Below are 13539 nucleotides of genomic sequence, written 5' to 3'. Positions count from 1 at the left end.
TTGAACTAGGGAGATGCAAAGCATGCATGCCCTTAATGCAAGAGAATGCATTATTGCAATACATTTAACTGCATGGCTAAATCCCGCCGTTCTGTCTGGTCCACGCAGTGACCTCAATTTTAATTTCTTTCCCTCGTTTTTTTTTCCTTCTCTTTTCTGGACCACAATCAAATCCAATTGACTTTTGCTTTCATTCTGTTCTTATTCTGTTCTTATTTATGTAACCTCCAGGGTTTTGTTAGTCTTAATCATGCAACATTGGCGGAAAATTACGTTTTGCAATAATGAATCAGGTTTTGTCCCACAAATCTGGGGGAGGGGGAATCACTGTCAGTCAACAAAAATTCTTGAACATATTATACAAAAAAAGGGATATTCGTTTCAGTGCAACTGACCCCAAAACGTTACAAATTTTGTAAGACTGCATTAAATATACACAAAAATATTTTTTTAAATATGATTATTCGCTCAGACAAGAATAAGGGACTAAACTGGGCCAAAAATCCCTCTCATTGTTACTAATGATGCTTTACAAAGTTTTCCTTCCAAAATTGTTTTTATGTTACAAAACCATTTGACATTTTGGTGAAGCTCTTTATAAATTCCGTGGCATATCTCGTAGTGCCTGTTGCTACATGTAAATGCGGCGGTAATATGATAGCACCTCGCATTCTGAATAGCGAAGCACGCACGCCGGCCGAAATTAATCAGCTTTTAACCTTTCCATGCCCGGGTAGATGACTGGCTGTGAGTGGCCACCAGAGGGCAGTGTTTGCTTTGAGTGTTGGCAGTGCCAGGAGCACTCAGTGTACATGTACATGTACGTACCAGTACATGTACAGTACATGTACATGTATATGTACATGTACATGTACATGATGTACGTGTATATTTGTACTTTGTACAGTGTACATATACCAGATGCATTGACTACATTCAGCAATATTTGCTACACTCAAATGCACAGACATGTTCAGTGTATGGAAATGTCATTACCCTATGGGCGCACTTTACTAGAAACATGCTTCATATGTTCAGCATGCTGCTGTTTAGCCGCAACTAAAGCATTTACACATGTGTATTTGTTTTGTTGAGTGTTGCGTATCTTACTTTTTCTTTCTTCAAAGAAGGTTGCTTTTAGGAATGCCGTTATGTTAAAAGGACACTCAAGCCCAAGATGGTCTTTGGAATTCACCAGTCTTAACGTGGGCAGTGCATGTTGTTCCTTTTAACCTTAGGACAAATCCAGGAAGTGCAATGTCCGTGACGTACAGAGCCAATTAACCATGATATCTAATTAATGATTCAGAGAAATGATACCAAACTCCTAGTCTGTATTTTCCCTGACCATCACTAGATGATGGATGTATAAAATTTGAAAAATTAATGCATTTTCAGGTTTATTCACTGAGCTCTTAAAATCTCTGTCATGGACATTACAGAACGCTGGAAATACCCCTTAATTATCAGTCACATTAATGTGACAAACATGGACTAAATTTAAAGATTGTATATTATTTGAAACAATCTAAATCATCAAAAATAAATAAGGGGAATTTCAGCTGTAAAAACTAAAAGTTAGAAAGCTGCCTCGCCCCCTCTACTAAAAGCCAGAGTGTAAAATTGCGTCAATGAGGGCAGCACACAGAAAAGGACTGATTGCTAATACATCATGGTACGGCTGTAGCACTCCAACCAAAAACCAAGCTGCTTGACCTGTATTGGTTTTCCACAGCATTAAATATACACGATGCATGGATGCTTCTTTTGTCGTTGAATTCTCAAGCTTCTCAACATTTGATTAATTTTGCCAGGAAGACGATCTCTGTAAAAACTGACTGTTCTTCTCTCCTCCTTTGTTAAATCTTTGAAACTAGACGTGCCGTCAGACAATAGGCCCAGTGGCGTATCCGGGGTAGGAAAGGGGGGGGGGATATATTTTCCAGTATGTATAGTCATTGGTTAGTTTTGAAAAGTGCCCCCATTTGGAAGATGGGTACCGAGGGCGGAAGTGTGGTTGCCCCTTCATCTCCCCCCCCCCTCCCCCCCCCCCCCCCCCGACATCAAAAGTTGGATATGCCACTGAATAAGCCGAAATTGTATTCAATCTGCCAACTCTCCCTGATTCTGCAGAAAGTTCCCTGAAAATAAACCAATCTTTCCATGTTCTGATGAAAAAAGTTTTAAAATCTCCCTGATTATGCAAACTTTTTCCCTATTATGTTGAATGTAATTCTAAATATCTCTCTGATTGTTGTACAGAATCTCCCTGATTGCAAGATGCATATGTTGGCAGCTCTCGTAAATCAAAATGTATGAAATATGTACATTCAGTAACATGTAGAAGTACCTGTAAGGCACAAAACAATTGTTTGATTGTCGAGCCGTACCTTAAGTCATCAAAATGGGCTTGTAGCAGATGCTCTCAACGGCTTTTGTTTTCTGTCTGGTTTTTAGGAGAACTTTTTTACTTGCTTGTTTTTAAGGTTAAAAAACTCCCTTTTATTTATGGTATGATGTTGTAGATTGTTTTCAAATATATTATGTGCTCTTCAAAATTGTCAAAGTTTGCCACATATGTTACTGCGTTCTAGCATACCCCTCAAAATCCACAGTGAGGTTTTGAAGGATTGTGAAGGGTCGCGAAAAGTAGTGACTACAGACTATTAATGTAAGTTTACAATGTGCGTGGGGCTAATACTGGTAGCAACCCTTTGAAAGTTCAAGTACATGTATATCTAATGTGCCAGTGGATTCCTGTACAGTGGTGGATTGTGGATAATTAAGGAAGGTTACATGCAGCAATGCAAAAGGAGTTAGGGGGTTAGTGAACCCAGTGACTGACAGTTTCTGGGTTTTTTTTCTCTGAACTACAGGTGGCAAGACTTACTTCATCACCGGACTGAAGGAGGACCCTTCCGCCAAGCCAGCCCAGCCAGACGGAGATGCGGAAACATCGACTGATAATCCTGTGGAGCTCGTAAGCAGGACGGAGAGTAAGGAGGAAGACACAAGCGAGAAGGGAGAGGGGCCAGGAGACGAGGCCGCCCGTGGCTCCTCCCCTAACGGTAACCAGAGCAGCAAGCCACTGCTAGGGGAAAGCAAGACGGATTCTCGGCAGAACAGCCCTGTGTGGAAACGCAACTCTCCGGGGTCTCGCAAGCCAACCAATCCTGATGCCTTGGCACATGTAAGTCTTGCTCCAAGACTAGATTTGAGCAAATGCAGCCATGAACATCATATAAATCAAGTAGTGGACCGGGACTGAAGAAGCCTGTGTCCCCTCTCAAACAACACACCCCAGTTTCCACCCCTCCCTCAAGCCACACCCCTCTCCAATCCACACCCCTCTCCCAATCCACACTTGTTTCCAACCCACACCGCTCCACCAATTCACACCCCTTCTCCAATCCACACCCCTCCCCCAAGCCACACCCCTCCTAAATCCACACCCCTCCCCGGATCCATACTCTTCTCCCCCCACACCCCTCCCCAATCCACACCCCTCCCCAATCCACACCCCTCCCCAATCCACACCCCTCCCCCAATCCACACCCCTCTCCCAATCCACACCCCTCTCCCAATCCACACCCCTCTCCCAATCCACACCCCTCCTTAATCCACAACCCTCCCCAATCCACACACCCCAATCCACACCCCTTCGCAAATCCACACCCCTCCCCCAATCCACACCCCTCCCCAAATCCACACTCCTCACCCCCCACACCCCTCCCTAATCCACACCCCTCCCCCAATCCACACCCCTCCCCCAATCCACACCCCTCCCTAATCCACACCCCTCCCCCAATCCACATCCCTCCCCCAATCCACACCCCTCCCTAATCCACACCCCTCCCCCAATCCACACCCCTCCTTAATCCACAACCCTCCCCAATCCACACCCCCCATCCAAACCCCTCCCCCAATCCACACCCCTCCCACCCCTCCCCCAATCCACACCCCTCCCCCAATCCGCACCCCTCCCCCAATCTAAACCCCTCACCTATTCCCTAATCCATACCCCTGTCATGGGCTGCTCACTTCCAGTCTTGAATCGATATTATCAGCACTTTTATAGTGAGCATACAATTGGTTGCTCATGGATAATGAATATCCATGAGCAAAAAGTCTTCGGCTTGGCGGTACCATGATGTTTGCCCTAAAGTAAAAGTCTGTCCCGAGCCAATGTGGCTCATCAGGCCGGTGTTTATCTCCTGTTTCCTTGGCATGAAACGACTGAGAATATTTCTACTCCCCCTGAATGGGATGCCAGTCCATCGCAGGTTACTCCCCAGCTAATGCCGGTACCCATTTATACTCCTGGGTGGAGAGGGGCAAGTGGGGGTGAAGTGCCTTGCCCAAGGACACAATATATTGCCAGCGGCTGGATTCGAACCCCGGACCCTCTGAGTCTGATCATGAGTCACGAATCCTAACCACTAGGCCACACACTCTCCCATCTTTAGTTTGCCCTAAAGAGGGTAGTTCATATGGGTATCTCAACCTCGTAAGTAAGTTGTCCCACACAAATGCATTGTTGATGGTAAATTTACACAAGGTCAATAGAGTGCGCTGTTTAGGCATAGTAGTGGGAAAATTGACACCCTCCTGCTCTGTAGACCAATTCAGGCACGCTGTCACATTTCTCACGGAGGCCCCCTTCAATGGCGAAAGCACTGTGCTAGCTATTGTTCAGATAATCCATTACGGGGCAGTTACATGTACTGTGAATAATAGCATACAGTGTGCACAATGGTTTCTCCACTGACGGGGGCCTTGTGAGTGTACAACCGGATTCGTCTGTAATTCAGATTGAAAACATTAAAGGTAGAGTCCATCATTTGTCATTTGTGATTATTTTTCGTTTGAAGCAACAAAAGTGCTCAAAATCTAAAGAAGGGTGTTTAGCAACTAACCTGATGAAGTTTCAGCTCAGTGAATGCTGTATATTCTAGAATCTCAATTTTAATTCAAAAGTTGCCAAGTCATGTTTTGAATTGCGCCCAAAATCAGCGTCCGGGGCACGTTCTCATTCAGCTGATTGCAGCTGCGCGATGTCACGCGCTGAACTGACAAATAATAGCAACCGCGCGTGTGTGCGTCATGTCAACGCTTGCGCGCACTTATTCTCAGCTTCGCCAAATTAAAAACGAACTACAAATTGAAATTTCCAAAAAATTGCGTCTTTAGACGCATCTTTGGAAATGACCTTCTTTTATTGTTTTCTTCAAAATGACAGCATGCCAGAAATAATGATTTCACAGGGAGTTTAGTGCCATTGCTATCTTTAAACAAGTATGATATTCATCAATAACTTTGTCAGTTACTTTTTGGATAGCTGCAATAATAATAATAATAATAGCTGCTGATGTGCTCTACCTTAAATAAAAAGTACTGGAATGGAGCCTTTACCGCCCAGTTCTGTTTTGGTGAAGTCATTTTAATACATCTTGAAATTGTTTGTGCTGATGCTAATGTCTTGTTTTCTCTCATAGCTCCAGATTCCTAGCCATGTCAAAGGAGAGAACGGAGGTTTGGGGCCAAGCAGGACTCCCTCCGTCCGGGACCTCATCGCAGAGCACTCAGCCGACGGCACTCCTCTGCCTCTCAACATCTCCCTCCACAACAACCCCCAGAGCAACACCGACCAGGACTTTGTGGACTGCATCAAGCAGGAAGGAACCACCGACTACTTCCACAAGCCTCCTATCAACAACCTAACTCTGACTTTCTACAACAGGAGTATAGAGGCGCTATACCGGGCCCAGTTCCGGCAGGACACTTCCAAGGAGCCCAGGAATCCTGAGGCTGGCCGCAAAAACCGGCGTCACTCGTCGGAGACCATCTCCACGGCCAAGTACAACACTGTGTTTGACGTGGTGATCTCGTTTGTAGTGTATCTGCTGATTTCAATTGGCAGCTTCTTAGTGTTCCAAGTACAGGTCCACTGGTTGATTATTTTCCCCATTGCTGCTGTCCTGCAGCTGTTGGTGCTGTCCGCAGTGCTGCTGCAGGCTTTCAGCAAGCAGCGGTCAGGCTTTTACATGGCCCTGTCTGGCTTCTTCCACCACTGGGGTCCCAGGCACATCCTAGGTGCCATCCTGATCAGTCTGCCCGTTCTTGCAGTCTACGCCAACTTCCTTTGCCAGTCAGATATAAGTGTCTACACCATGCAGTTCTTTTGCTTTCTTGTCGTGGTGGCCCTACTCCACTTCTGCAACTTTGTCCAGCTGAGCTCCTGGATGAAGACCATCCTGGCATTAATGTGTGCTGTCGTCATGCTTGTGCTGTTCATCATCAACCCGTGTCACCAGGAGGAACGGCCGACCGTGATCCCGGCTTCCAACAACTCGCTCAACGACTCTCAGGGGTTTGTCGGATACACGGAACTCCCCGACGCAAGCAAGTGCACCTTTGAGACAAACCTGAACATGGAGGTCATCATTGACATCTTCCTGCTGCTGATTCTGGTCCTGTTCCTGAACCGAGAGTTTGAAATCTCCTACCGGCTAAACTTCTACGGTGGGGTAGAGGCAGGGCAGGACAAGGAAAAGATGCAAACGGAGAAGGAAGAGGCAGAAGCCCTGCTGCATCACATCATCCCCGTCTTTGTCACTGAGCAGATGCGTAGCGACTCCAAGTTCTCCCAGAACCACGACAACGTGGCCGTCATCTTCTGCAGCATCGTCAACTTCATTGACTTCTATGAGGAGGCCTACCAGGATGGCATCCAGTGCATCCGCGTCTTGCATGAACTCATCAGTGACTTTGACAACCTCTTGTGTGACTTTGACCACCTCTTGGGTGAGAAGAACTTCCAATCGGTCGAGAAAATCAAGACCATTGGGCCCACGTACATGGCGGCTTGTGGCCTGCATCCTCCCTCGGCCGAGGATGACGGCAACCCTTCCAAATGCCTGATCACCATGATAGAGTTTGCTACAGAGATGATCAAGCAGGTGAAAGTCTTCAATGACGAGATCCTTAGCATCACAAGCGGGGCCTTTGAGTTCATCCCCCGCATTGGTTACAACCACGGACGGCTCACGTCAGGTGTCATCGGCACCACCAAACTCTTGTACGACATCTGGGGAGATACAGTCAATGTCGCAAGCCGGATGGACTCCACAGGCCTGGCCGGCCACATCCAAGTCACTGAACACTCCAAAAAGGCCCTGGAGCCCTACTATATATTCGAATATCGCGGCCCCGTCAAAGTCCGAGGCAAGGGGGACATGACAACATATCTTTTAAAAGGAAAACGCGACGCCCCTTTGTTAATAGGAGAGTGTAACTCAGTACCTGCTAGTCCCAATGGTCCCAGCACTCCAAGTAGAGAGGCATAGCATTTTACAGTTTTTCATCTGACTTTCAGCAAAGTAGTTTTAGCATTTGTAGTATTTAGATTAGTGGACTTACCAGTTTTGATATAGAATTAGTGAGATTTGGGAGACAACTTCACATGCATTTTAGAAAATTAGACATAATTTTCTCCTGAGCTCTTAGAATTTTCTCCTGAGCTCTCCTTGTCATCTTGTGTCCTAGTTTAAATGTTCGGCTTCCAGAATACCAATAGCTGTACCTTAAAAACAAGAATTGGGCTTGATAATCTGTAAAATGCCTAGGTTTGGAGATTTTCTAAAAATGAAGGTCAAGGGATAACTTAGACTGGAGACCTTACCTTGTGGAATGAGGAGAGACAATGGCTTAGCTGTTTTAGAGATGTTGTCGGTTGTTTAATATGCTTCCGTTGCTTTGATAGGCCAAAAACACAAGCTGCCATAGTCACGACATGCAGAACCTATGTGTAGGCAGGTAATAGACTGTTATCTTGTTGCGGTCATCTTGATTTTTTTTTCCATTCAAATCAATGTAACCAAAGCGAGACTGGAAGGAAAAATAGTCTGGTTCCTTTTTGCACAAAAACCATTATCAGTCAGTGCTGTTATTGGATACAGGGAACATGACTGAAATGGTGGCAGCATGATAAAGGTCTATTGATTCGTTCCCATGACAGGAGTCATCAAACCAGAAACAACGCTTTGAAGTGTTTGCTGTTATCTAACATGCATCCAAATAATGTAGGATACTTCTTGCAAATGGGAATGCGGAGCGAATTTTGACATCACAAAACACTTGCAGCAAATTTTGATGGAATTGAAATGTTTTCAACCATGATGAACTCGCGTATGTCTGCACGGTGTACATGTATGAGCTGGCCTACAGACAGTGACCAGATCAGGGCGCTACAGCTTGTCTGTAAAACAGCTCACAAATCCCTGCTTCCATTTATAATTCCAAAACTGGTCCTTGTTGGAAAATATTTCAGAAATCCTTTATTGACAACTTTTTGCTTGGTCGTTAATTCTTCATTTAAGAACATGTACTTGTAGGGGTCATTCAGAAGTTGTCAGAATGTGGAGTGGCCAGTTTGGGAAATCTTTTGTCTTCTAGTAACTTTTTTTGCATGCAAAGGTTCCACATAATTTGCACGGATCAGGTAATTAATTTCAACCATGAAAATCAACCATTAATCTTCCATGTTTTACTTTGCCAAATTCATCGCCAAAGACAGCTAGAGTTTTTCATTTATTGAGTTTGTTCTCATATTATTAACGAGCTTCCAAATTTTCTTTAGCAGCAAGTACACGTCCTAGGATCACACTGTAGTTGACACACATCAACCGGTCTTCGCAGAGTTCGCGGCTTGTCTGCCATGGCAACAGCGACCCTAGTAGGTTCGGTGACTGGTGACCACGATTCCCACTGCATTATGCTTAAAGAAGTCCAGGCACCGGACATTATTGTGTGGTTCCTAATAGCTTACTACTGACAAAGCCTGCTAAGGAGAGGACATGGACACTGCATCATGTGGAAGACTCGCCAGTGAGGGCGCTTTACTGCATGCGAGGTCTATAGAGCCCTTGTTTGAGCCCGTCTTTGACTGAGGTGATGTCTGTCGATAGAAGCATGTAAAGGTTGTGTGATGAGGCACCCGATGACTCTTGGTTCAGTATATTGCTGTATTCTGTAAACCACCAACGCTCTGTACATTTCCAAAAACTAGACACAAGAGTACTTCAAAAAATTGTTCATGGTCTAACTAAACGTGTTTCCTGTCCGTTGACTAGTGTGTGTATATAAGTGTACATACATATTGCAGAACTGTAGGGATGATCATGGTTTTAGTGGTATGCAATGTGTTTTTAAGGCATGTCTTGAAGTTTGGCATAAGGACAAAAATATAAAAAAAAATTGTATTCAGACATTAAATTATTTTAAGTGCCTCTTTATATGCTTCTTAAGATATCAGTTGATTCGTGGGGGTAGATTTTTATTGATGTGTGCTGTAAATACGATATGATTTGGGGGTTTTTTTTTTGAGGGGCAATTTTACCTTTTGTGGATAAATTAACAGTGTTCCCATCGTACAAATAGTGATCTTTAACTTGCCAGTTAAAACTTTCTCGTTGTAAAACAATTGAATAATCAGTGACTATTTTGGGAGCAGTGTCGTCAACATGTACATTTTGGTTCTAGGTATATTTGTCACTAGATTGTCCGGACGAGCGTGACGTCTCATTTGCAGTGGGGTTGATCAACATGTGATGGCCATAACTCAGACGATCTTTACACGTGTGATAAAAGCAAACGTGATCCAGGGAGTAAAGAGACCCTCAATTCTAGATTGGTTCCTGCCCCTTGCCTGTTAAACTCTGAGCTCTATTATGATGGGAAGACTGGGTACCAGCCTGCTTGGCTGTCATTGCAAATTTGTGTAAAATGCCTAAGGCCATGTTCCAATTATGGCTACGGCTTAAAATAAATTACACACGAGTCAATGGTGAATGGCTGCAGCCGCTGCCATAGGCTCGTGTGTTTTTTCAAGCCGTAGCAAAGTAATTCGGAGGCGGCATTAGCTTCATGGGCATTGAAAGATGGAACACAATGTGGATGATTCCCAAGTTTTTCCACAAGGCACTACTTTGTCAGTCCCTAGGACTATTGACCAGGACCTCCCTCCTGCCCACCCCCTCCCCACCCCCTCCCCACCCCCTCCCCATTCCCCTCGCCCCCGGTTTGCCCCATCTACCCACTGGTGTCATATCTTGTATTCTGTCTTTGGCAGTCAATTCAAACTCAAAACAAGCGTCATGAAAAAAAAAAGTTGATCATAAAATCACCCAGATATTTAGCAGGCATGGCTCTATACTTCGTGGGAGTTAAAAAGGAATTAGCTAGGCTTGGTACTTGAAAAAAAATGGCAAATATTTGAGGGAAAAAAAGGCATTTTAGCTAGGTCAAATGAAATAAAACACATCTCCCCCCCCCCCCCCCCCGAAAAGAAATTAAAAATATATATATTTAAACAAATTTCTAAGAAGATGCCTGGGTAGGTCTCTCTGGCTTAAGATATTGTGAAATTTTAGTGGGAAGGTGACAATACAGAATCTTTAAATAACAGGTTTAGTGTTTGACATTGTCGGCCAAAGTTACTGTATAGTATTCCCATTGTAAACTGTACATAGAGGTGTGCATTGATTTCAAGAGGTGTAGCTTTTTTTTATAGGGCAATATATATTTAAATTAAGATAAAAATGACTTTTTATGAATTGTATCATGATTTTGTATTAATTGAAAGTTTGTCGTTGTGCGTGCTTCCATTCTTTTCATATTTTGTTTCCAGCTAGCTGTACAGCAGTCAGATAAACACTCACAAGGGCAAATAGGTATTTTGCGCATAATTAATGTTTGATCTTACACCACATTCAAATACCTACTTTGTCTTTTTGCAGGTTGCAGGCCATGGACCCTTCCTGCCCATTGACCAATGACATCACAGCATTTGGTCAGGTGACCACCATGGCCCGCTGATCTCTATATGAAGACTGGATAGCGTATGCCCATACACCGTACATTTTGACCAGTTTGCCCCAGTCTTCCAAAACTGGCTGCTGCTATACGAACATTATACATGTACATACAGTGTGCGTTGTGAGGCGCATTTGTTCAGTACACGTATTATGATGTTCTAAAAAGGACAAGTTTCCGTCTTGATTATATTTCCAAACGTCGCAAAAAGTGAACTGCGGCATTCAAAAAGTGAACCTCCACGTTTGACAAATTGTGAACCAAAGTCAGTGGTGGTGGACAAAAGGTCGACGAGGTGAACCACGATGTTACAAAAGTGAATCAGTACTGGCTATTACAGATGGCTGCTTGTCCTTTTCAGAACACCAACCAGTCTCCCCAGTATGGCTTCAAGTGGCTTTCTTCTGCGGTTCTCTGTACGCTATCCAGTCTTTATATCGAGACCAGTGCCATGGCCTGGTCAATCTTGGTCACACGCACTGTGAGACAGGGACCCAAGTGGGTGGGGCTTATTGTCAAAGCTGGAGGGGGTCTATTGGCGGCATCCATTACCATGGTTATTTTTTTCCTTTCTTCCCATGAACAAAACAGTGCAAACCAAAACTTTAAACAGGACAGCTGTTTTTTTGTAATATGCCCACACCAACAGAAAAACAATTGGTCCGTGTTTGATCTATTCAAAATCTGTTGCCATGGTAACAAAAGTTTCCAAGATGTGTTTACAATGTGTTTAATATAAACCTGAGTTTTGAACAGCAAAGTGTCACACACTTATGAATGAACTATTTAAATTTAATGGTATTTTTCAATCCTTAACAGCAAGTTAATATATATATTCTCTATTTGATCTTTAATTCAGTGCAACTGTGTAGAAACCTGTATGATGATAATCTTTATCCGACTGAAGTAACTAAAATATTTTGGAAAAAAAAAATAAAGTATTAAAAGACTTGTCGTGACTTTTGTATAAGTTAGAATCAAATTATATGTATATCTGGTGATATTAGCTGGGGGAAATCATGAGTGACACTAAATTTGAGATACTCTTACGGTGAAATTCTAATTGAAAATGTTTTGATGTTGAATTCAAACAAAGTACTACTAACAACAATGTTTTGTATTGCCTAAAGAGTGGAGCATGTACAAATTATTAAGTTGTCTTTTGCTGGAAAGGCCCATTATAGAGCTAATCTTAGAAATTGGAGTGACTTGTCGTTCAGAGACAAAACAATTAAGAAAAAGGGAAAACAAACCGGCCAGTTATGTGTTCAGATTTAAAGTCAGCCTGTACAGACCAAGTATATTTAAATGAGTAACAGTAATACAGTCCATGATTGGCTAAGTAAAATTTGTGATGTCACTGATGAATATTCATACAAGGAACTTATGCTGTATGATTGGCCCAAAAAATAGATAATTAAGTCTTGAATATACATAACAGCCCAGAATCTTTATAATTCATTCATTTCTTATTTTTACTGGAGCATAAAATTGCCCTAGCATATCTTAATGCAAACTAAAAAAATTATATATCACCACAATGTTTTCCTTATTGTTATCAGCCTGAAATAATGTTACCAAAAGTCATGTCACCCAAAGAATATTTAGTGATGGGTGTGTCATATCAAATTGACATGCAAAATAAAAGTAGATCCTGGTTTTCTTGAAATGGTCTTTTTTTTTCTTACATGACATAACAACTTGAGTAAAATTTTCACTGTGTTTGTTATGGGTCACCTCCCCTGACGGCCAACAGAAGCAGTGAAACCATGGAGGTAATTCTACCTCCATGGTGAAACAGTGGCTAAGGCTATCTGCATGGCTATGGATGAAGCTACAGCAAGCCATTAAAATTAGCCACAAGCCATAGCTTTCTGAGCCGGGGCTATCTTAGTGTTTTAGCATTTTCCCCTCTGATATGGAAGCTATAGACAGGCTATCTTTAAGGTGTGAGGTTGCAATTTTCTGCAACAAAATAATTTTACTAATTATATTTACAATTTTATCTAAGAAAAAGGACAAGTGGGGACAGTTATAGGTAATGTAAAAACCAAAATGCTTGGTTTAGTTTGTGCAGTGGGTAAAAAAGTGTTATAGCACTGAATGTCATTAAAACAAAAATGGAAATTTAAAATGTGTCCACGGTGTCCGATGTTATGTTTATGTGTGAGATGTGTGCATTCTTATTTCTTGTCTTGTAAATGCAATTGCAAAGCCATGTTGCCAAAGCTTGTTCCATAGTGGGACTCAGTGATAAATTGTTGAATCCAAATTTAGCATGTTTGAAAGGTGGGTGTGGCTTTATGGGATTAAGTTGAGGGGACAATTTTAATTTATATTCAGGGCAGATGAAAATTGTTTTATCAAAGCTGCATTCCCCCATAAAACTAGTGAGTTATTCTACAGCAATATATCATCTACATTTGAGGGATCGGGGGGGGGGGGGGAGAGAGATTTCAGGTTGCCATGGTTGCTTGGTACTTGTTCAGCCTAATGTGTGTATCAGGCATATTCCAATTCTAGCTAGCATGTTATGTGCAGTAATACCAAAAACAAACAAAAACTGAACAAGTCATAATACTTTTTTTAAAGAACATATAACCTCAATTATCAACACTGGCCAGTGTGTGTCGAGAGACAATTTTCCCAAGGACTATATTAACTTTT

General features: G+C 42.8%; 1 protein-coding gene across 1 annotated transcript; it reads left to right on the top strand.

Moving 5' to 3' along the window:
- The first annotated feature begins 737 nt into the window (after nt 1–737).
- LOC119727883 (adenylate cyclase type 9-like) lies at nt 738–13006 on the top strand. The gene is made up of 3 exons (XM_038199960.1): nt 738–747; nt 2877–3190; nt 5496–13006. Exons 1-3 carry the CDS (start codon nt 738–740, stop codon nt 7344–7346), a joined length of 2175 nt encoding a protein of 724 aa, XP_038055888.1. The 3' UTR covers nt 7347–13006.
- Nucleotides 13007–13539: the final 533 nt, after the last annotated feature.

The sequence above is a fragment of the Patiria miniata genome, unplaced genomic scaffold (genome assembly GCF_015706575.1).
Source record: "Patiria miniata isolate m_02_andy unplaced genomic scaffold, ASM1570657v1 HiC_scaffold_20, whole genome shotgun sequence".
In the NCBI taxonomy this organism is placed as follows: Eukaryota; Metazoa; Echinodermata; class Asteroidea; order Valvatida; family Asterinidae; genus Patiria; species Patiria miniata.
Note: the sequence above shows the minus strand (reverse complement) of the source record. Positions and strands in the feature narration are given on the sequence as shown.

Excerpts from the sequence above, each read along its gene's own strand:
- LOC119727883 (XM_038199960.1), top strand. Across the intron at positions 3,191-5,495 it reads ATCCTGATGCCTTGGCACAT|CTCCAGATTCCTAGCCATGT; the intron begins GTAAGTCTTGCT and ends TTTCTCTCATAG.